The 24,185-nt window shown below is 40.2% G+C and overlaps 2 protein-coding genes across 3 annotated transcripts in view; one reads left to right on the top strand and one right to left on the bottom strand.

Moving 5' to 3' along the window:
- LOC147747732 (spermatogenesis-associated protein 46-like) overlaps window positions 1–14,321 on the bottom strand; it is a 90,366-nt gene extending 76,045 nt beyond the window's left edge. Inside the window, exon 1 of the mRNA XM_086936354.1 lies at window positions 14,207–14,321. Coding sequence (XP_086792480.1) covers window positions 14,207–14,321 — 115 coding nt within the window. The remainder of the gene's footprint in view (window positions 1–14,206) is intronic.
- Window positions 1–24,185, top strand: part of NOS1AP (nitric oxide synthase 1 adaptor protein) — a 1,090,707-nt gene that overhangs the window by 1,036,563 nt on the left and 29,959 nt on the right. The window lies entirely within an intron of this gene.

Genomic DNA, 24,185 nt, shown 5'->3' with positions numbered 1-24,185 from the left:
GGGTATGTTTCCCCAAAAGGACAAGATGTTTTTCCCAAAGATAATGGGGCCTGCTCACACAAAGCATGTAAAGCATGCATACAAGTAGCATGTAAAGTAATGGAGGAGTACTACTTCCCATACTCCTGTTGTGACTGACCATAAATCTTACTGTACAACAGCACTGTGACTCGCACAAATTCAGAGTGAGGGGGGTACTTTAGGGAGAGTGAGTTTCTCATCTACTATGCCTGATTGGCGGTATAATACCATGATGTTCTGTTCCCCCATGTTCTAGTTTAGCCTACAGATACCTCTAACTTTATGGCCTTCTGTATACACCTCCACAAACCAGTGGCATAGCGTGGACGGGGCTACAGCCCTGGGTGTAAAATTCGTAGGGGCGCAAAATAGGGGGTGCAAGTTTCACTGCACAATACTTGCTTTGCCCCGGGCCCTGGCAACCCACGCTACCCCGCAGCCACAAACCGATATCTCCTGGACACGCTTTATATTAGTATCAGACCACTGGGATGTTGAGTTCCAAGTCTCGGTCATTTCACTATCCAAGCCTAGTTGGCTTTGGGCTTACTCGAGGATAACCAGCAGTGACTGCTGGTTATCTGCCAAGGTTGTGTGCCAAGGCGGGCATGATTTTCCAGGTTATGTCACGATGAGCAGTTCATGAGGGTTGGAGGTGTTTAGCAGGAGTCAAGGAAGTGCAGTTGTGGGCATTATTGCTTTGAGCTGCATGATTACACAGACTGGGTACTGCAAAGTTGAAATAAACAACTGCATTTACCTGATGTTCAATAAAGGTGTATACGTGGATGGAGCACTAGTTCAAGTGCTATCGTCTTGTTCATTTCAAGTCCATGTTCTATTTATTGATTAGAAAAGAATTTGATGCTTGTTGAGTCTTGGTAATGAGACTGGACAGTCGTAATATTTATTGTTCAGTTTTAAATTTGTAGTATTGTTATGGGATGTTGTCAGTTGTGTGACAATGAGCGAAACTTGATGTTTTGCAACTGTGCATGATGAGATGAGTGTGTCTGTACCTTGACCCTATATGGGTGTGTCTTGTTTCAGTATTCACTGGTGAGTGTGAGATGATGTAGAGGTACAACAATGCGAAATAGCAACAAGGGATTTGGCCCCAGGCAGCTGGACAGGGCCATATAATTAGCAAAGGCAAGGGGTGTCCTAGCTGTCTTATTCAAATGCTGTTAAAACAATTTAACAGACTAAAGACCATCAATTCAATTAATATGGGTTCAATCATGTATTTGCTACTTCATTCTGTTAACCTTAATCCACATTTTATCATTGGTCAGGTAAGTGCGAATACGTTTCAATTCGAACACATTTTGCATTTTAAAGCAACAAATACATTGTTTTAAGCCCTTCCGTGCTCCCCAGTGCTGCGAACGGCCAACAGCCGACGCATCCCCGCCCACTCATTAGAACGTCCGCACAGCGGCGGAATTGCCGCCGCGGTTAAGTCGTTAACAGCATTTGAATGTGACGGCGAGGAACAACAATGTGCATCAATCTATCACCATACAGACAGGCAGTAAATGAAAAGCAAAACATATAAAAGCCATGTACACACATATTTGTATTATTACAACAGACATAAAGCAATTATTTATTCAAAATAACTCAGTGTGAAAAAGTGAACAAACGTGTAAAAAAAGAAAAATACTTACCTCCTCACCGCTTTGTCCCACAGTGTCTCTTCTCCATTGGCCAAACAGGAAGCAGCCAGGCTCCCCTGAGCCAAGTACAGCACTGCAATGCAGCATTGGGATTGGTCTGAGTGCCATAATTCGGCACTCAGGCGGTGAATGGGGGCCTGGGTGGAAAACATGCTAATTGTGCATGACTGTTTGCCCGGCCCAAAGCGGCTGCCCAAAAGCGTCATGCACACTTCAGTGTGCCCCACACTCCTCTCCTGCCTTGCTCTGTGAGAAGAGCAGCTCTTCCCCCATGCTACCACGGCAGGAACAAGTAAAATGATAATAACATCACGTTATTATCATTTTATTTTTCGTTTTCTTCACTGCTGAAGCAAGGTGGGGCAACACTCCACTGCCTTAGCGGGGGAACTGCTACTGCCCGTAAGTTACCACATTTGTGTTCTAAGCATTACTTTGGCCTGTTTAAATGCTGAATGCCAGGTGAATTAGTTAGTTAGTTAGTAAGTGTTTAAATCTATTTATTTGTGTCCATTGTGGTCATTCGCACATCATTACCTAAATAGTTCAATTTTCAGGGAGGACTTGAGACTCTGAGTAACTTACAAGCAGTGGTACCAGTGGCGGCTCCTCTGCTAAGTTGGAGGAGAGTCGCCCCACTGCTTTGCACCATCTTGGGCCCGCCAAACAGTCATGCGCACCTAGCATGTTCTACACCCAGGCTGCATTACAGCCTGGGTGGAGAACTTGCCCAGGCCCCCAGTCCCCATCTGAGCGCCGAATTAGAGCGGTCAGACCAATCGCAACACTGCATTGCAGCATTATGATTGGCTCAGAGGTGCCTGGCTGCATCCTGTTCGAAGGAGAGATGAAGTGTGAATAGAGCCCTTACCCCCACTCCACCCGCCCCGTCACAGCAGATCAATGCCAGCCGCCACTGAATGGTACCTATGTGTAATATATGTGGGAAGGCAGACATTTATTGAAGTGTAAGGTGGAAGAGGTCTTGTGATTCATCTGTCTCATATGTGTGTCAGTGTCCTTTGTCTAACCCTGGTCTCTTCTGCTCCAGCCTGAAATACATGGATCAGGGAGTGTTTTGTGGTGTGTGCTCTAAATGAAACAGTTGGGAAGGCCAGTTAATCCAGAGGGAAGTGACCAATGATCCTGTTGTGGTTATTCATGTATGTACACGCATGTTAAAGGCCAATGTTAGACTACATTACAGTTATGCATCAACGTATCAGGACAATTTCCTCTGCAATAGACTAGTCATGTAGTGAGCCACAAGGACAACAGACAAGACCTGGTTGTGTCACACATGGCTGGCGAGCTCCTGCATCCATTCATTGCCTCCGAACCTGACTCGCCAAGGGACTTTTTTTTTAACTCTCCTGTCTGATGCACAGAGAGGATGTTCCTTATTGGGCAAAGGGGTGGACAAGGTTGGGATCCACATTTTGTGGATTTTCAAAGTCCTCAGGACCTTTACCAATGCTCTTCATTCAGCACTATGGAAAGATCTGCCAACGACTGGGTTAAAAAAAACAGACTTTAACTCTACCACATAGGACTCATTATATGATTGCCCACATTTCCCCAAACTATTTGACGTTAAACTTCTTGAAATAGAACTGATGGCAAATGGTTTTCTTCCTATCCACACACATACCACAGCCATAATTACCAGAGAGAACAGAGCTTGTTAGACAAACTTTCCAACACCTTTTCACATACAGAAAAGTACCAAAGCCATATAGATGGCAACGCGATGCTCCACTCCCCAACTATACAATCTACTCCACATAGTTATGAAAACATACAACATTACATACACTGTACCCCCACAAGGATGCTTCCAACAATTAAACACAAACTGCACATAGCCCTACCCTACAATTACTGCAGTAACACCAGATCCCAAGTGTAATGTGTACACGCGCCCTTCTCACGCGCTTTTCTCACGTGCTAATTCTTATGCATTCTAGTATGTGTATTCTTTCAAATGTGTATGTCTCATGCCACGGCACGATCTGTCATCATGCCGTTCTGCTGTGACTATACGGTTAAGGCAGTTGTTGTGCGCTGACCGGTGCTGCAGGATGTGTTGCTGGTGGTGCTTCCTTTTCCACGAATAAACATATCTTTTATCCAATTTTACGAGTGATTAATACTCTACAAGTTGGCGACGAGGGACGGATCATCGTAAGGAAGCACTTTGCTGGCTTTTAAAAACTCGTTTCCGTGACGAGCACCGAAGAATTCATTTCCCGGACCTACAGTCTTGGAGATTTTTCACGGGATTCCGCAGAGTCAACTCAAGGCTAGATATACTTGAAAGACTACTTTTAAAACTCTCCGAGGGTTGCTTTGTGAAGATTTCCCTTTTTGAATTAATTTTATTAATTGAAAAATAACAGTTGAAGTTACGGAAAATCTGAAGCTTACCAGCGTTTTCCTTCCTGTCACGTCTTGGTGTGCTTCAAGTCTCTGTTTACGTGCGAGGAGCGTGGATCGTTTTTGTTATTGGACGCTATTCTCCTCCATTCATCGTTGAGACTGAAGAGGTGACTATACTTCTTGATGCTGATTGGTCTCTCGTTACTACTTCGATTTTAACACGAATAACGACGAAGTGACTACAACTATCGACGCTGATTGGTCATATCCTGAGGTTTTTTTTGTTTTAACTATTCCTATTCGCCAGAGGTTACCCAGAATTCATCGGTTCATCGGTAGGACAAATTTGGGAGTTTGTGACACAACGTCTGGAAGAGTTATACTTCGAGCATATCTTATATTTATTTAAAGTTAATTAAGAGTGTTTACATTACTGCTTTAATACTTAGTTATAGTTAGTAATTGAGTTTACTGAAGGGTAAAAGAATTTAAGAACAAGGTGTGTATATTTTACTTATTTTAAATAAGGTTGCACATTATTTTCCTATTACTTCACCATTATGTGTGCACAAGGTTACACTCTTTCTCCACCTCAAAGCTATTGGGCAGCAGGTAGTTCTCCATGCATGCCATGGATTTAATGGAAAGCTTATTTTTTAAATTACATTGAGACTTTAGATGCAAATGGCAAAATGAAACCTCCAGAAAAAAAGGATTTTTTTACATTGTTTAGGACCTGAGGGTTTGAAAGCTTCCAATCAGTTACCTGTGTCACAAGCCATTGGTGATGTGAATGTGTTTGAAAAAGCATTGTATGACTTTGATAAATATTGTTCTCCTAAAGTGTGCATAGGTATTTCAAGGTACAAGTTTTTCCAAAGAAAACAACTGAGTGAAGAATCAGTAGACAATTTTGTGTCTGCTCTTAAGACTTTGGCTTTGGATTGTAAATTTGGAAATTTACAAGAGGTTCTAATTAGAGATCAGGTACTTATGCATTCAAGTAATGAAACCATCCAGGAAAGACTTTGGATAAATGGAGATGAGAATTTAGATTTTGTGATAGCTATTGTGAGAAAAGCAGAACTTTCTTGTAGGAGTGCACAACAAGTCAAAGGTAAAGATGTTTCTGTCAGTAAAGAAATTGTATCAAAGATTAATTCAAAATCAGACAATAAGAGTAAGAATTTTTCCCCAAAAAAAAAACCTTTAACTCAAAAAGTAATACTGAAGAACTTAAAGGTAATCTGAAGTGTTACAGATGTAATAGCAAATCTCATCTAGCTAATAGCAAACGTTGTCCTGGTTTAAAACAAAAGTGTTCTAATTGTGGTTTAGTAGGACATTTTACTTCTGCATGCAAAAGGAGTAAAACCAACCAAAAAGTGAAATGCATTGATCAAAGTGATAACAGTGAGGATGATGCTTTCTCTAATGATTCAAACAATTGTTCATTTGTTTTGAATGTTAAAGAATCTAATACATTAGTTTTGAATATTGACAGCACTATTGTAAAGAAAAAACCAGTATGTGATATGGTTATTGGGGGTGTAAAAATCAACATGTATGCTGATTCTGGTTCACCATATTCTATTGTAAGTGAATCTGTATGGAAAAAATTGTTTGTGGATAGATTAGGTAGTCATTTGGAAAAGAGTGATATTAGTCCTGAAGGATACTCAGGTGGAAGAATAGATATCTTGGGATTCAGAACTTTAGTTTTCAGGTTCAAGAATAGAAAGTGCATTGCAAAGCTTTATATCTCAAAAAAGGTCCTTCAGTTCTTAGCTGGTTTGATCAGGGAAAAATTGATATCATCTTGAACCCTAATAGTCCTAATCCTGTAATGTTGGTAGATGAACAAAATAGTATTTCTGCAATGATGTTAAACAAATTCCCGAATGTCTTTAAAGCAAACATTGGGAAGTTAACTAGTTTTAAACATGAAATTCGTTTGAAAGAAAATGCGTGCCCTAAAGTACATAAAGCACAGAATATTCCTTTTGCTGTTCGAGAGGAAGTAAAAAATGAGTTGGATGCTTTAGTCCAGTAGGGTATAATAGAAAGAATTGAGTCATCAGAGTGGGTTTCTCCCATTGTGGTTGCTAGACGGGCCAACGGCAAGGTCAGACTTTGCATTGACCTTCGCCATCTAAACAATAATATTGTTGTAGATCAATTTCCCCTTCCCCGTATTTCTGAATTGCTATCATCTGTTGTTGGGTCAAAGTTCTTCTCAACCATAGACTTATCAGCTGCCTATCACCAGATAGAACTACATGAAAAAAGTAAAGATCTAACGGCATTTATCACCCCATTTGGGTGTTTCAGATTCAACAGGATGCCTTTTGGGTTGGCGTCGGCAGCTGCTATTTTTCAAAGGGTAATGCAAGACATTTTAAGGGATTGCAGAGAAGCTGTTTGTTTCCAGGATGATATTTTAGTATTCAGTGACAGCAAAGAAAAGCATGTTTCTGCTTTAGAGAATGTTATGGATGCACTTAATCTTCATGGTCTTACCATTAAGCATGTAAAATGTAAGTTCGGTGTTCATTCAGTAAATTATCTAGGCCATGAATTATGTGAAGAAGGAATTAAACCTAAATCTGATCTTTTGGAAGCCATTAAGTCTGCACCGCATCCCCAATCTAAAGATGATGTGAGGTCATTTTTAGGGTTAGTTGAGTTCTATGCTAAATATGTACCTAATTTTTCTTGTAGAACATTTAACATTAGACAGCTGATCAAGAACAGGGTTACTTTTTTGTGGTCAGAGGAGTGTGCGAAAGAATTTAGTGATGTGAAAGGTGCTATATGTTCTGCTACTGCACTTTCTTGTTTTGATCCTTCTTTGCAAAATATCATCACCACAGATGCAAGCTCAAAAGGGCTAGGTGCTGTTCTTGCACAAAGAACCAAAAGTGGTAAAGAGCTCATTATTGCGCATGCTTCCAGAGCTCTCACTCCTTCTGAAGAGAAGTATTCCACGATTGAGAGGGAAACTTTAGCATGTGTGTGGGCACTGGAGCACTTCAGGGTGTTTGTTTGGGGTAAGGAGTGTCTATTGAGAAGTGACCATAAGCCTTTGGTACGTTTGCTTACTACTGAGGGCATGTTGAGAGCTTCTGCTCGCATTGCACGTATATCTATGCATTTACAGGATTTTATTTATGATATACAATATGTACCAGGGAAAGACAATGTTTCTGCAGATTTCTTGTCTAGGATGCCTTTACCCATTCAGGAGGATCTGTATAATGAGTGGGATGATTTTCAGATTGCCATGGTTCATGATGAAGGCCCTATGTCAATTGATCAGACTCATTGGCGAAAGAAATTTGAGGAAGATGAGATTTTGAGAAGTGTTGCAGACTGCATTACTGCTGTTTGGCCTGATAGGAAGTATATCAGTTCAGAGCTTAAGAGTTTCTGGGAAGTGAGATCTGAACTTTCATATGATGACAATATCATCAAGAGAGGTGAACGTATTGTTCCACCAGATGGTGTGAGAAAAACCATAGTTTTACAAGGTCATGAGGGGCATAGTGGTATTGTCAGGACTAAACAGCAAGTTAAGAATTCATTTTGGTGGCCAGGCATGGACTTATTTATTGAACGTATAGTCAGGAATTGTGTTATTTGTGCAAATTCTGACAAGTCTTTGACTACGCTTAAACCCAATGTGGGTGAACACATTATTCCTGACAATCCATGGAAGACAATTGCTATGGACATTATGGGTCCCATTGGTTGTGATTCAAAGTATATCATTGCAGCTATTGATATTTTTTTGAAATGGCCTGTCAAATGTTGTTGAGAAAATAGACACTGACTCTGTATTGTGTTTCTTAGATAGAGTTTTTACTGAAGAGGGTTTACCTGTTAGACTCATAACTGACAATGGGGTACAATTCAATTCTAACAAGGCTAAAGATTACTTTGCAAGGCTGGGAATAATACATTCCACTACTTCTCTTTATAATCCCAGTGGAAATGGGGTTATAGAGAGATTTAATAGAGTTCTAAAAGGTGCAATACAATCAGTTGGAAATGAAGGCAAAAAAATGGGAATTGGAAGTTTTTTAGAAAGTATGGATGTATAGAACCACAGTTAATTCCATGACTGGATTTTCTCCATTTGAAATCATGAGGGGAAGACTCCCTAGGACTAAGGTGAATCCGTCATGGTTAGTCAAATCCACCTCTTCTAGTGTGGATTTGGAGAAAGTTAAAGAAAATCTTGCTCATACTCATAGTATTAATAAGAAATACTTTGATGGGAAATTTGGTTCTAAAGTTGATCCGAAAGTGGAAGTTGGCATGATGGTTAAAGTAAAAAAAACCATGGAAGGTTAAAAAGGGAGAAAGTTTGTTTATGGGCCCTTTTGATGTCATTGAAGTTTTGAAAAATTCAGTAAGGTTGTCAGATAATAAAGTATGGAATCTCAGCAGGATTGCTATACTTAAAGGTGATAAAGCGATTTATAACAAGACTTTTAACTTGAACCATTCAGATTATTCTTATTTGGATGATGATTTAGATGGTAATGCAATTCGTTATGATAATTGCACAGTAGTCAGTAGTTCAGGTGTGGAGGATGATTCTTGTCAAAATGTAAATATTCAGCCTGCTAATAACAATGATGTAAATATTCAGTCTGCTAATAACAAGATGTCACCTTGCAGAAAAGAACAACAAGAAAGCCTAAGTGGATGTCCGATTTTATTGTTTATGTCAAAGGAAAATTTGAAACATAATATGAAATTGTATTTGAAGTTTTTTTTGTTTTTTATTTATTTATTTCCATTTATTTGTTTTGTTTTATAAGGGAGGAAGGTGTGTTATGTGTACACGCGCCCTTCTCACGCGCTTTTCTCACGTGCTAATTCTTATGCATTCTAGTATGTGTATTCTTTCAAATGTGTATGTCTCATGCCACGGCACGATCTGTCATCGTGCCGTTCTGCTGTGAATATACGGTTAAGGCAGTTGTTGTGCGCTGACCGGTGCCGCAGGATGTGTTGCTGGTGGTGCTTCCTTTTCCACGAATAAACATATCTTTTATCCAATTTTACGAGTGATTAACACCAAGTCAAGCAATATAGCATCAGAGTGATATATATTATTTTGGCCAAAAAATAATACTCCCCAGCAGAACCCTCTGGCAATGGACAACGTTCACTTATGAAAATCAGTAAAAATGTAAGTGTCCTACAACTCACTCATACCAGACCCCCCCTCCGCCCAAATATGGCCACACACAAAATAACTAGAATCCCTACTAAACATACATGCACAGATACTTGAATGCTTTGACTGTAGTCCATGTGAAATTCCCCAGAACCTTGAGAAAAGTCGCACTCCACATAGCTGGCAATCATATGAGGCTATTCCAATGGCAGAAATGTGCTAGGAAAACTAATAACGTATGACAATATAAGACCTTGTCTGATAAATTGCAAAAAAAAGAAAAGGAAAATAAAATAAAGGGCACTGCCATTAGATTTGTTGCTGACTGAGCAATATCTGAAGTTTCACACCCACACAAATAACAACGCCCAGCAGATTTGCACCACATATGATACCAAGTACAGCTTGCCAGTTTTCCTTCCAAAACATCTTTCATGGGAAATATTTAACTGTTACGATGAAACATGACTTTGGTAATTTCGGTACTTACATTAGGAGCGTAATCTCTGGACACCATGTGAGAAACTGAAGAATAAAAATCTTGTAACCATGCACGGTCTGGTGACTGCAGTGGTTTGTACTGAAAGCTGGGACACAACCTTTTCTTGAAGTATAACCAAATTGAATAGTGCTGTTTAATCTTATCTAACAATACAAACGAGTACCGTTGGCTACATGTTAGTGCATTTTTATCCTTTTCAATTTATTTATTTATTTTGAAACTTTTATATAGCGCGAACAAGATCTTGGCAGATATCAGAGCGCTTTACATAGAGTACATGATCCTAATCAAACAGCTAAGTCAGTAAAGATAACAGCACAAATCGATGTAGATCAAAAATACAGATAATATAGATAAACAAAGAGGTCGAACAGGGAGTGAGGCCTGTGAATATTCTTTAAGAGTCCGAAGTAGTGGTTCAAGTGTAATTAGTGCACTTGAACTACTTGGTGGGTTGGGTTGAGTTGGGTGAGAGTTGTATGGGGTTTGTGGAGAGAAGTTCTTTGATGATGTGCAGTTCTTCTTTGACCTGGATGAGGGTGGCCATGATCTTGTCCAGCGTGGGGCATGCGATGGAGGTGGGAGAGGGGATCAGAGGTGCATGACTGACCTGTGAATTAGCGAGCAGGAGGGGGGTAGGCTGGTGTTCGTGCAGGGCTCCATTGTGTCAGTGTCCATGTACGGGCCGGAGTTAGGGAGGAGAGAGAGTTTGGGCGGCGGCGGTGTGGATGAGGTAGAGAGGGGGTTGGTGGAGGGCGGAGAGAGCAAGGTGGAGGCTGGGTGTGAGTTAGTGGTGGTGGGGGTGCAGTAATGGTATTGAGGACTGAGAGTGGGGGGGAAGTGGGATTGATGGTGGACCTGTTGAGAGGTGGGGGGGTTAAGTGGAGAGAGGAAGTGTGTTCTGCGTATTTAGTCAGAGGGTAGTGGGGGCTGAGGATGGGAGGGGATAAAGGGTGGGAATTGTCGTTGTGTGTGTCGTTCCGGAGCTGAGCTCGGTTGTGGGTGGGAGCTGTGATGTCAGGGGAGAGAGGAGTGTGGGTGGGAGCTGTGATGTCAGGTGAGCGAGGAGTGTTTATGGAGTGTGTAGAGGTCCGAGGGTTGGTAGAGGCAGAGTTGAGGGTTGGTCGAAGGGGAAGGGGTGGTGTTGAGGGTGATGTCAGGGGAGAGAGGAGAGTGGGTGGGAGCTGTGGTGTCAGGGGAAAGAGGGGTGTTAATGGTATGTGTGGAGGTCTGAGAGTTGGTAGGAGGGGAAGGGGTGGGGTTGTGGGTGAGAGCAGTGTGGGTGGGAGCTGTGATGTCAGGGGAGAGATGGGTGTTAATGGTATGTGTGTAGTTCTGAGGATTGGTGCGTGGGGAGGGGGTGGGGTTGCGGGTGAGGGTAATTAATAACCATGTTATAATAGCCATGTTATAATATATATATTATATATATATATTATATAATATATATGTTATAATAGCCATGTTTAGTTATAAGAAAACCGTAAATTAGTTCTGTAAACAGACCATCAATTTCTTCACGCTCTGTGAGAAGTGACATTAATGCCAGGTCCGGTCACCGTGGTGGACCTTTCTATGTAGCCAACGGAAAAGAATGGAATACCCTTCCTTTTGAGAATTGTTTTTGTTACGATTCAGAAAATCTTTAAAGACCTACCTGTTTAACTTTTAATTCGCTCTTTTTAAACGGGGAACATCCATTACGACTCTGTGTTTACACCGCACTACCATTACAACGCTGGTTTTACAACGCAAGTCGTTACCACGACTTGCGCTGGAGGGCGCTCTAGGCTAAGGAATAGTAAATTTACTATTTCAACATCTTCCCTACTGTACGTAGGCTGGTGTTGGAATAGTAAATCTTACTATTCCTAAGTCCAGCACCCTACAGCGCAAATCGTGGTAACGACTTGCGTTGTAAAACCAGCGTTGTAATGGTAGTGCGGTGTAAACACCGCGTTGTATTGACATACAACCTTTTTAAACAGTGCACTACTTCAGCACCAAGAAGTTTCGACAGATGTTATGCTTTAGAACCAGACCATTTCAACATAGATGAAACATGCTAGGCTTCCCCCATGTGTTTCTTTGAGTTTTGTAACTTTCTACTAAAGAAGAAGTAAAACAGAGGGGTATTAAAATAGTAAATTATGACCTCAAACTGAAGAAGCACACCATTTTAATATGTCTTTTTAAATAGGTGTAAGGTGAGGAACATTTCAACACTGGATGTGTGACCCTTGACACAATAAGGGTGGCCATCCTTTATTGCAATTCTTGGCCATACATGCATTGCAAGTTAAGGAAAAGATTAAAAACAGAATTGTATCCTACAATTTTAAGACCATCCTATATATTTTGAATTCAGTATTTAAAATACCATAGCGGCAAGGATGTGGATTTATTTAAAAAAATACAATTGACTGTGAATGGTATAGCTCTTGATATAACAAAATTGTGCTTATTTTTTTTTAATAACGGATAATCTCATTTTAGAGTACCCTTTTGTGTTCTAGGGCTATACTGGCTGTAAACCATACCAATCTATTGTTGCAATTTGCCTACTGTGCCTGCAGCGCATGTGAACTGGGAGAAGCTTTTTCCATTGAATGACTCCTGTTAGATGGAGATCAAAATCTCTTGGGGGAGGAGAGGAGTTGAAGTCGCCTGACATAATGTTGACTGCGGTGCCCTGTCTGTTTTAATGATAAAAACATACATATACAAACATTTCAAGGAAATAACAAGCATTGGCATAGCCAATAGGTCTCGCCTTTGGGACTTCATAAGTATTTAGTTATGCAGCACAATATCCTTACTGCAACAACATTAACTGTTGCATGGCTAAACACTTATAAGGTCCCAAAGGCGAGACCTATTGGCTATGCCAATGCTTGGTAATCCTGAAAGTGCCACTTCAGCTCCGAGTCACGCAGATTCAGCGTAAGGGGCACCAAAGGAACCCTGAGGACAGTCCATCTTCAGGGGTCATGTGCGCATCGTAGAATTAATCATACATAAAGTATAAGCAATAGCACGTCAGGCAGACAACACGTTACAAAAACAAAGGGAGCAAAAGCACAAGGCACATTTCTGAACAGATAATACATGCCAGCATCACTCGCCGCCCGTTCTCACGAGCATGAACATGCACAACCCACAGAATGCTTTAAGATAGTCACCTTGTTGTTGTGCCTTTGTATGCAGAAGCAATGTTAACAAGCAAAGGGGTCGGGGTGGCAACAGAGGCAATGGATGAGGAAAGCCCGCGAGTGGTGCGCACATGCTTGGGAGAGCAAGCAGCCCATCTGTTTTCAATTACCGCGCCCGCGTCTGGGCAGGATAATTGAAAACAGATGTAGCCCATGCGCGTAACTGCAAGCCGTAGGCCGTGGGCGGTTACATTGGCTGGGAAAGGCGGGACATGCTCCCGCCTTTAAACAATTGTGTTCTGTCTTTTTTTAATGACGCACGCAAAGGCCAATGAAAATAATGCCGAACAATCCACACAAGCACAAGCTTCTGAAAAATGGAGTTCAGCTGCAAGAGGCCATATCCTCAGAGCAGCGCATACGTGCTGCGTTATAGCTCGACCTAAAAAAAGGATTATAAAACATTTGATCAAAAAAATCAGGAAATGATCTGGTGAGGGTTGAGTCACAGCACTGGTAAGAAAAGGTCTAATGTTAAAAAGGACAAAGGGTAGCAAAGGACAACTGGACTATGGGGCTCAGTGAATACAATTTATTTAAAAAAGGAAGATTCGAGATTTTGCCTGCCTTTTTCCAAAGTCATGAAACCATCAATATTGTTGAAATAATCTAAATAAAATAGGACTCCGAAGTTAAACGTTCAGAAATTAACTATCCTCAATTAATATCCAAATGAGTTATTATTACACAAAAATTAGCATGGACCTGTCTACAGTATTAATATTGTCTAATAGGAAGAGCACTCTAAAGTAGTTATTGACAGGGGCCGCAATCAGCACCTCCCGGGACTGCCCTTCAAAACTAGACAACCTTTCTTAAATATTGTTCTATCTTGTAGTGCTCCCCTTGATGTGTTGTTAAAAGCACAATCTTTTTAACTTTGAAATTTAGTATACCAGCTAAGAATGGTGATGCGCATGTACCCCTCTCTGTGGCAGTAGCTACATATTCCTTCATTGGTCTCAAACAGTTAACTCTAGCGCCATCCAGGGCAGCGAAAAGTGGGTTAATGAGGCATCTCACTGTTGACATGAATTGTGGTGCAGCTATGGTAAAATTAATATATTTTTTAGATAAGGAATTGGGAGTCTATATTTCGAAGAAGGTGTCTCCTTACGCAAAATGTGAGCGGTGGCCTTTCTGAAATCCCTGCGCCCCATTTTATAATTCATGGCCTTGTTCCGATCTCAGATCCTCTCCATAACACCGCGTGGACTGTTACCTGCCAGCTCTCTGATTGCTGTAGTGAAATAGGGCACAAAGGTTTTTCCAGGCATGTGGACAGCAGAGTCTTGCATCACTTGGCCAGAGATGGTCAGCAGAGAGAAATGGTCCATTTCCCAGTTGAGGATGAATGACCAAACAGCCAGTTTACATTCTAAAACTATAAACAGAATGCAAAGGTAGAGCCTGGTCACCATGGCAGCAGGATCCCCAGTGTGCTAAGTCATGTGAGGTCATAAAGGCTGAGCATGTCACTGTACCTTGAGCAATGCCTACCTCCTGAAGGGTTGACAACTGAGTGTTCTGTGCCATTGAAGATGTGACCTCTGCTAGGCAAGTGATATAATGCTCCACAGTGTCAGTAGGGTTATCAGATCACCCAATGTTACCAGAAAACAACTTTTCCAGTGCAGAAGTTTCCTTCTGTAAATCATTGTTTTCAGATGTATTAGTCCAGATGGCTCGATTTATTTGGTAAATGAAACCCCCAGGACCAGAAAAAGGTTAGCAGGTGACATGAAGGTATCTACTAAAGCTAGTGTTCATTCTTTAACTGTAGCGTCTACCAAAATAAGTCAATGTATTGCTCTCAAATTGTTTGAAGCCCAACGCTGATTTTCTCTATTCAGTGATGTTGACACTCTAACTAATTTAGAGGGTCGATGCACAAGATCCTGGACTAAGTCTTCATAATATCTTGTGAGTATTCATAAGACTTAGTCCAAATCTAATAAACAAACCAGTGCGAGAAAAGGATTCCAGGTTAAACCCTAAAGGTTTTATTCAAAAACATGATTATTACAGAAGACAAAAAGTAATTAGTTAATTAGGAATTAGCGTACACATAATAACTAAAGTATAATTCAACAAGAGGACTACCATAAGGTTGTGTATAAATTCAGAGTAAAGCATTTCTGACACTTAGGCTGCACAAACTGTTGTATCTGGGTTTCAGTACAATACATCTTTCCTGCTTATCTGTCGTGCTGCTCAGCCAGTGTGGATGTACTGTGGAATGTTGGTATGTGTGGTGAGAAAATAGAATGTTGGAATGCCTGTGTGTGGAGTGTCAGTTGGGAGTATGGGCTGAGCAGCAAGGAGGCTGCTCCTGGTGGGACTCTGTACTGAACACCTAAACTTCATCAATACACCTTTCATCTTTATACTTCACCTTGACTACATGGACTTATTGCACAAACTCACTGCATCTGGACTTGAACCGCAATATTCAGGTCATGGCTAGAATATTAGCAGGTCCTTCTCTGAATTATAGAAGACAAAAGGGGGTCATTCCTATAGTATGCACTTCCCAGTGTCCTATACTTCAAAAGTCATGAGATGTGATCTAGGGTAAGATAATCCAACCAAATGAGTGGCCTTCATGTCACCTAGCAGGACTTGCATAGAGAATAGTTTCTGTCTACTGCTGAAATTAGACTTCCCTCAAGATTACTCGTTTTTTTCTGCAAACAGTAAGATACCAAGGGTTTCAGTAGTGGTTGCCGAATAGCTCCACTTAGAGGGTCAGCCCAAAAACCCTATGAAACAGGATCAGTCCCCATCTTCAAGCATAAAAATACACACAACGCTTTCCATCATTCTCCAATTTTTCCTCTCTAAAGGTGTTTGTCCCAGGAAAGTCTGGGGGAGATCTGAGGTGGGCAGTAGTTAGTGGAAGGATAGGTGATAGGTGCTACCAGTGGAGTTTCTTCAGAGATTCCCATAATGTTGTTGGAGCTTGTTGTAAAAATGATTGGAGAAGAAGTGTAGGAAAATATAAATGTATTCCAATCACAGGAAACAGCTCTGTCCTCTCCAGCAGCAGTAGCAGCACTGGCTGAAGCAGGACAGAATACAGAACACAAAGCACACAATTCTAATTCCATAGGCTTGAACATAAACAAAGTAAGAACATAACACATCCTCTTTCTTAGTATAATTAACAGAAGAATACAATTATAATTATTATATCAATACATATAATGTCTTAACATAGCACCACCCCCCCATTAATCTAAACAACAAACAATTAAATGAATTTTAATAAAAAAAATAATCACAATATAGAACAACAAGCATGAGTTTATCACCCAATGACAAAATCCTTCAACCACAAGGGTAAATTTTTCTTTCTTTCACATTTTCCACCAGAAGAAGTGTTACTACCATTGTTAATATTGTCACTTGAATCATGTTCATTACTAACATCGCAATTAGGGTCTGGGATGCATTCCTGAGGCACATTGATATCATTAGACCAAAGGGGGTCAATAGGGAAATCCGGTTTAGTTCTCCCCCTTGTTTTCTTTGCCCAGCACCACCCTTTTCAAATTCCACACTTTACCATTTTCTACACGAACAGCATTATTTAAAATCTCAATGACCTTAATAGGTTCCAAAAATGTACTAGTGCCTTTAGTGACTTTCTCACCCAATCACCTATTTTAATTAGAATATTAGAGACATTTCTATGTGTATTGTAATATTCTCTAGTTTTGTTTTTGTCTTTAGAAAGCCTCTCTTTAACCTCTTGTGGTGACCATGTTAAAATTGAACACTCCAAAAACCATCCAGGATTAAACTTACACCTAGGAGGTCTTCCTCGCATCATTGAAAAGGTGATAACTTTGCTACGTCATTCTTAGACATTGTATACAGCTTTTTTTACAGCTAACTTCCAATCTGTATTATTTGCAAATGCACCTTGGATTACACCCTTTAACACTCTATTGAACCTTTCTACAGTTCCGTTCCCGCTAGGATTGTAAGAAGCAGTAGTTTTATGTTGCCAACCAATTCTGTCAAAGTATTCTTTTGCCGCAAGGGAAGTAAATTGTACACCATTGTCACTCAAAAGTGTGATAGGTTTACCTTCAGAAATAAATACCCGATCTAAAAATTCTAATACTGAATTTGTATCAGGCCATTTGGAAAACAAATCCATCAAAAACATTATGTATTCTTGCAATTCACCTATTGGCCCCATTATGTCAATTGCAACATTTTCCCAAGGTTGATTAGGAATGCTATCATTTGACATCGGGGGATTAAGAGTACAAAGGGTTTTATCAGAGCTTAACAAAATGCACAATCATTTACAAATTTTTCCACGTGCCTGTCAATAAATGGCCACCAGAATGATTCTTTCACCACATTTTTTGTTCTTACTACACCAAGATTACCTTCATGGCATAAATGCAAAATTGCATTTCTCATTCTAAAAGGAGGGATTACTTTGCAGCCTCTAAAAATAATATCATTTTCAAAGGATAATTCAGATCTCACATCCCAAAAGGCTTTGCACTCTTTAGCTAATGAATCTTTCTTTGGCCACCCTTCAGACATGTACTTTACAATATTTGATAAATCCTTCTCTTTAAAATGTTCAGTTACCCAATCCTCATGTTTAATAGCAGATAACCCTAAATCGTGTACCAAGTCAACTTTAAAGTCACACCAAGTGTCATCCTCACATGTCTCCAACGGTTAGGTAAACACGACAGGAAATCTGCAATAAGATTGTCCTTCCCTGGCACATACAATATTTTGTAGGTGTAATCTTTCATCCTGATAGATAGACGTGCAAGTCTTGCAAAGGCAGATGAAATCCCTTCTGTGGAAAGCAATTTGATTAGTGGTTTGTGGTCAGTACGTAAAACAACTGGTTTACCCCAGAGATGAAAGCTCTGAAATGGTCGAGGGCCCAAGCACAGGCAAGTGCCTCTCTTTCGATTTTAGGGTATTTCTCTTCTGAAGGTGAAATCGACCTTGATGCAAATAATATAATCTTTTCCTTTCTGTTAATGTTCATTTGGGTGAGCACTGCTCCCAACCCTTATTACTTGCATCAACAGTAATGTAGGTATCTGAACACAGGTAAAAACTAGAAAGATGTGGTACTTTATCTACGTATTCCTTGATGTACTGAAATTCCTCCTCACATAAAGGATCCCAATTAAATTTTAGATGTTTTTTAAGTAGTTATCTAATATTAAATACTTTTCCTGCAAAGTTTGGCACAAACTTTGCACAATACTCCGCCATGCCCAGAAAGGACCTTACCTCTTCTTTGTTGCTTGGGGATGGAACGTTCTTTATAGCGTTGATTAGCTCCGGTTTAGGTTTAACACCTTCTGCAGAGATGATATGACCTAAATATGAAACATTTCTTTCTCGAAACTTACATTTACTCAACTCAGTGGTTAAACCTTTACACTCTAATATACTTAAAACCTTTTGTGTCTCTCATCATATTGACTTCTGTGCTCTCCATGAACCAAAATATCATCTTGGAAGAATGATACCCCATTTTCCGTGTTAAACAAATTGTACATAAGTCTTTGAAATACGGTGGCTGCTGATGCTAAGCTGAATGGCATACTTTTGTACTGAAAGCACCCAAAAGGTGTAATAAAAGTCGTAATTTTCCTAGACTTCTCTGATAAAAGAATCTGATGGTATGCTTTTGAAAGGTCAATGGTTGAAAACCACGATGTTCCATTAAGACATGAAACCATCTCTTTAATTTTTGGCAATGGAAATCTGCCAGTAAGTATATTATTATTCACATGGTGTAAATCCACACATAGACGGATTTTCCCAATACTCCGTCGTGCCACAACAACCAGAGCAATCCAGTCTGATGACTCTACTGATTCTATTACATCTAATTCAACCATTTTTTTTTAGTTCCTTTTCTACCTCATCTCGTAGCATAATGGGTATCATTCTCGATTTGTGAACCTTTGGAACTGCATCATCCTTAAGGATGATCTCATGTTCGAATACATTTAGCGTGCCCAATGCTTCTCTAAATGCACCCGGTAATGTACTTTGCATTTCCTTTCCAATTGACGTAATCTCATCAACAATTAAAACTTTTTCCACACTATTTGGATCCAGGATAATATGTAAGTTCCCTTGATCCCTCCATCCAAGTACCGATGGACCATTTTTTGCTACATATATTTTCCCATGTGCACATTTGTTTTTAAATTCAAATGATAACCACCTGTAACCAATAATATCAATACTTTCACCAGTGAAGCTTTCTGGGTTAATATCATGTGGAGATAAATATTCACCAATTTTATCCTTAAACTTACTGTTCCAAATGTCTTTATTCACTATTGTAAATGGTGAGCCAGAATCAGCATATATTCTAATGTTGACTCCACCAATACTCATGTCGCATTCAGATTTCCCTTTTGTATTGATTTCATCTATGTTTAGTAACAACCTCTTTTCCTGAAGATTCAATACACTTGAAGTTTTAACATTTTCATAAATATCATCATTCTCACTGCTGCTAGAACTCATGTACACATGTCGCTCTCATTTTTGTCCTGCGACACCTTTTTCAAAAATGCCCAATTATTCCACAGTTCATACATTTTTGTTTAAGTGCAGGGCATAATTTACTGTGTGCTAGGTGGTCTTTGCTACCACAGTGGTAGCATTTCCAATCCGAGTTACTTTGTCTCCACTCTGCGTTATTAGGTTTTCACTTTTGATCATACTTTTTATTTCTTTCGTTTTTCTTATGACTAACTTTACAAACATTTGAATGTTCTTTATCTGGCTGTTGCACTTCATTCGGACATCTCCCTGACATCTCTGCTTTTCACACCAAATTAACTACATCCATTAAGGGAGAATCTACATCAATCCATAAACGATCTTGTATGGAACTTTTGTTACTATGCATTACTCGTTGGTCCCTTATAAAGTCATCATAATTGCCACCAAACTTACAATCAATTGCTAATTTCTTAAGTTCAGCAACAAAGTCATCAACAGATTCGCCTTTAAGTTGTTTGCGTTGGAAAAAGTTATATCTTGTAACCCCAATACAAACCTTGGGTGTAAAATATTTGTCTAAATCATTAAACGCTGCTAAGTGTACATTAGCATCACCGCTAACAGTAGTTTTTGGCATTCTGGTATAGGTTTTTAATCCTTTAGGACCAATAGACAATAGTAAAATTCTCTTTTTTTTGTTCCGCAGACATTTTTTTGTTTTCAGCTATGGCGGCAATATAGTTGTCAAAATATTCCTTCCATTCATCCCATACCATAGCTGGTTCACTTCCAGAAACCCAAAAACTATGAGGTGAATTGATTGTAATGTTTTGCTGAGCCATGTTTGTCAGTAAAAATATGAACAGTCTATATCAAGTATATACCAAGTATGACTTTTCTAATATCGTTTTTAAGATAAAGCAGGAAATATAACAATGAATAGTTAGGATTCCCACCTGTTTCCTGTGTTTATTGAAGCATAATCCATAAATGTCTTAGCGATATAAGCTTATTTACTGCTGCATGTACAATGGTAAAATAACACGATTTTTTTTTTACCAAAATGGCCACCGTATCGGGTCACGCTGCGTGACCTTGCTTTGTTAATGCTGCGTTCGTTGCGTACGCAATGAAGCAGTACGTTTGAGTTGTTGTAACATGACTGGTGAGGTTGAGGAAGGCAGCGCGCGGTGAGTTTTCAAATATTGAACTGAGTTCAAAAGATACTTGTATGTCAAGATGCCAATTTGATAGCAGACCGACTGTCCCACGCTATGTTTTAATTACATAAATTGATTGTTCAGTACCTTCAGTTCTCTATTTCCTCTTGATACCTTCCACTGCGCGTAGTAAATTTTCAAAGCTCGCGCTGAAGTGTATAAAAAATGCTTTTCGACCAGCGATCCCGATTCCGATAGCGGACCGACTGTCCCACGCTATATTCAAAATTCTCTATATGAATCGTACAGTACCTTAAATTCAGATACCTTCCAGGTTATTTTTTTTCCTATTTTTTTTATTTCCGCTTCTCCATTGAACCTTCAGAACGCTATTCCTGCGGAATTTACTTCCAAGGAATTAAAGTAGAATCCTGGTTCATCCGCCAGCCCGTCGCCAGTAATTGTTGCAAAAATGATTGGAGAAGAAGTGTAGGAAAATATTACTTTATTCCAATCACAGGAAACAGATCTGTCCTCTCCAGCAGCAGTAGCAGCACTGGCTGAAGCAGAACAGAATACAGAACACAAAGCACACAATTCAAATTCCATAGGATTGAACATAAACAAAGTAAGAACATAACAGAGCTGTGTTGGGTGATCCACCTTGGGGCTGGCTCAGATCCACTTTTTGGTCAATAAGATGGATATTGTAGCTGGCATGTCGCCTGAAATAAAGAGGTCTGGGAGGAATCGTGGGCATTCAGTTCACCATCATCTCTTAGTCTATGGATTAGAAACATAACCTTTGTACTATAAATTTAAAAGTTATAACCATAAGGAGCGAGTAGGGGAGAGTGCTTACTGATAAGTAACTTCTGTGCGCACAGTTACTCCTGGTGACTGCTGTTGTCAGTTCTAATACGCAGTACACACTTAATTTAGGTCTGATACGCACAGTTGGTGCTGTGCGGGCTGCAGATGTTGTTTTAAGACCTAAGTGGTATAGCACATGCACAGGGAAGTGCTTCCCTCTCAATGGTGCTATATTTTCTTTCAGTTGAGGATAAGACTGGAAGCAAAACCAACAGGAGTTTCACTCACATACGATTTCAAAATAGGCTTTTTAGATAGAATGTCTTTTATTTCCTGAACAACCCTGCGTGTAACCGTACCCCCCCAAAAAAAATCTTTTTTCCTCAACATTTTTTAAGTGGTTCCATGAGAGTAGCGTAACCACTAACAAATCTGGCATAATAATTGTTCAACCCCAAAAAGGATCGCAGTTCATCCTTATTACAAGGTGCAGGTGCTTCTTTTGAAGCTCTGATAATGTCTACCTTTGGTTTGATATCTTGTGCAGTTATATGGTGACCTAAATATTCCACATTATCCGTGCAAAAACTTGCAATTGTCTTTTGAAACAGTCATACCATGCTTAGACAGAATTCCCAAACGTTGTCCAGAATGTGGTTGTGTTAAAAAATATATATATCTTAAGCTGAAATAAGGATGTCCTCCTGGGAGGCAAAAACGCTATGTATATCCTTGAATAATGTGAACATTATTTTTTTTAACACGCCGCCGATGCAAGACCGAACAGCACCCGTAAGTGCTTGAAAGTTCCGAGAGGCGTGATGAAAGTACAAAGAGATTGAGATTCTTTTTTAAGCAAGACTTGATGATAAGCCGCTTTCAAATCAACGTCACTAAAATTTGAGCCCCCTTCAAAGTGGAAATGAATTCCTTTATCTTTGGTAGGGAATAGCAATCAACGAAAATGTTTTTGTTTGTTTGTCGTAAATCTGCACACAAATGGATTTTACATTTTTTTCTCCTAGCGATCACCACTGCACTGATCCATTCTGCAGCATTGACAGGTTCAATTACTTTTCCTGCACATAACTGATCTAAGTGTTGCCTCATGTCCTTCACAATAAGTAGGGGAACATCTCTGACTTTGTTTGACTGCCACAGCACCTGGTTTCAAAGTTATTTCAAGTTCAAAATCTTTAAGTGTACCAATAGAGTCTGAGAATACAGTAGGATATTTCTGCAAGATTTTATCTATTTCACTAGTATGACCCTCTATAAGCATGACAGGAACAGTAGTGCCTTTTCTTAAAGCTATACCCAGACTCTCTAGATCTATCCAACCCATTATGTCACAATGATTAACTGCTATTTATATTTTAGTAGAGATAGACCTCCTGGAAAACTCCAAGAAACACTAAGCCACAATGTATACCTTGAGCAGCAAAGAGTCAGGAAGGAAGTGCTATACAGTGTCCTCTGGTGATTGAGAGACATCGCGAGAGCTGCCCTGTGATCAGTGGCAGCCTTGGTGTTGGGAAGAGACAAGGGCAGAGAAACAGAGCAAGGACAGGCAGTCAACCACAAATGGATGAGGAAAGAGTGCAGGCAGGATTCATATAGACAGCAGAAACCAGAATGCGAAATAAAATGTTTTGGACATCCCTTTCATCCCCATGGGTGTAATGGGTAGTCATGGTTCCTTCTTGGGGCCGTATTAAAGAAAGTGCTCTGGGGCGCAATAAACATGTGCGTCCGCTATTTGCACTCCGGGGCACTTTGGTGTCACAGAAGGAGTCGTAGATACTTCTGTGCTTCCTTCTACAATACTTCTAGTGCTGGTGCACCTGTAGTGCCAGCACTATCTTGAGAGGGTGTTCCCTCATTTGCTTGGAGGTGTGGCCCCATGAAAATAAGGGAATTACTGTGCCTCTGCACCAACGACTTATTACTGATGTGGGCACAAAGGCAAACATGTCTTTAGGATATTCACTGAAAGTGCGCCACAAGAAGGTAGCAAAGTGAAAGTGTTCCTCCTAAAGGCAGCCCTCTGGGGGTGGGTGCCCCATGGATCCCCAGACATCCTCCTGCAGGCGGATGCATTCACTCACTGCACCTGCCTATGAGGAAATCTTGATTCCCCCTTGAAAGTGCAGGTAGGTTGCCACCTGCACTGTGAGACACAGAGCAGCTTTCAAACAGCTGCTCCGTATTTTATTTGAATGCGCTGCTCCGAGGGCAACCTGAGGTAGCCGTTGCCCAGAGGGCAGCGCATTCAGCATAATAGGTCACACTTTCCCTATTTCTGCACAAAGAATCTGTTTGAAGGTGTGCCATGGTGCAAATAAGAAAAGTGCACACTTGTGATAATAAGGCCCCTGGTGAGCAGAAGGAAATGAAAGAATGTTTATAGTCTCTGAAGATCTACACTGAATGCAATCCAGCCTCGCAGTGGCACAATGAAAATGTAATCACGTGCCTCTGTCAAGTAAAATGTCACTTCGGTGCGATTCGCAGAACATGACCAAGGAGTGAACTGACGCACAATCTGACCAACACATGAATAGTTTCAACCTACACAACGCCACAACATTAGCAGTACTTTAGAGAACACCATAAAAATCTTGATGTCTAGTATAGCCAGAGCGAAACACGTGTCGACTAAACCTATCTATGCTCATCTGGCCTGCATTAGGATACTATTTT

The sequence above is a fragment of the Lissotriton vulgaris genome, chromosome 1_1 (genome assembly GCF_964263255.1).
Source record: "Lissotriton vulgaris chromosome 1_1, aLisVul1.2, whole genome shotgun sequence".
NCBI classification, from domain to species: domain Eukaryota; kingdom Metazoa; phylum Chordata; class Amphibia; order Caudata; family Salamandridae; genus Lissotriton; species Lissotriton vulgaris.
This window is presented reverse-complemented; position numbering and strand designations above follow the sequence as displayed.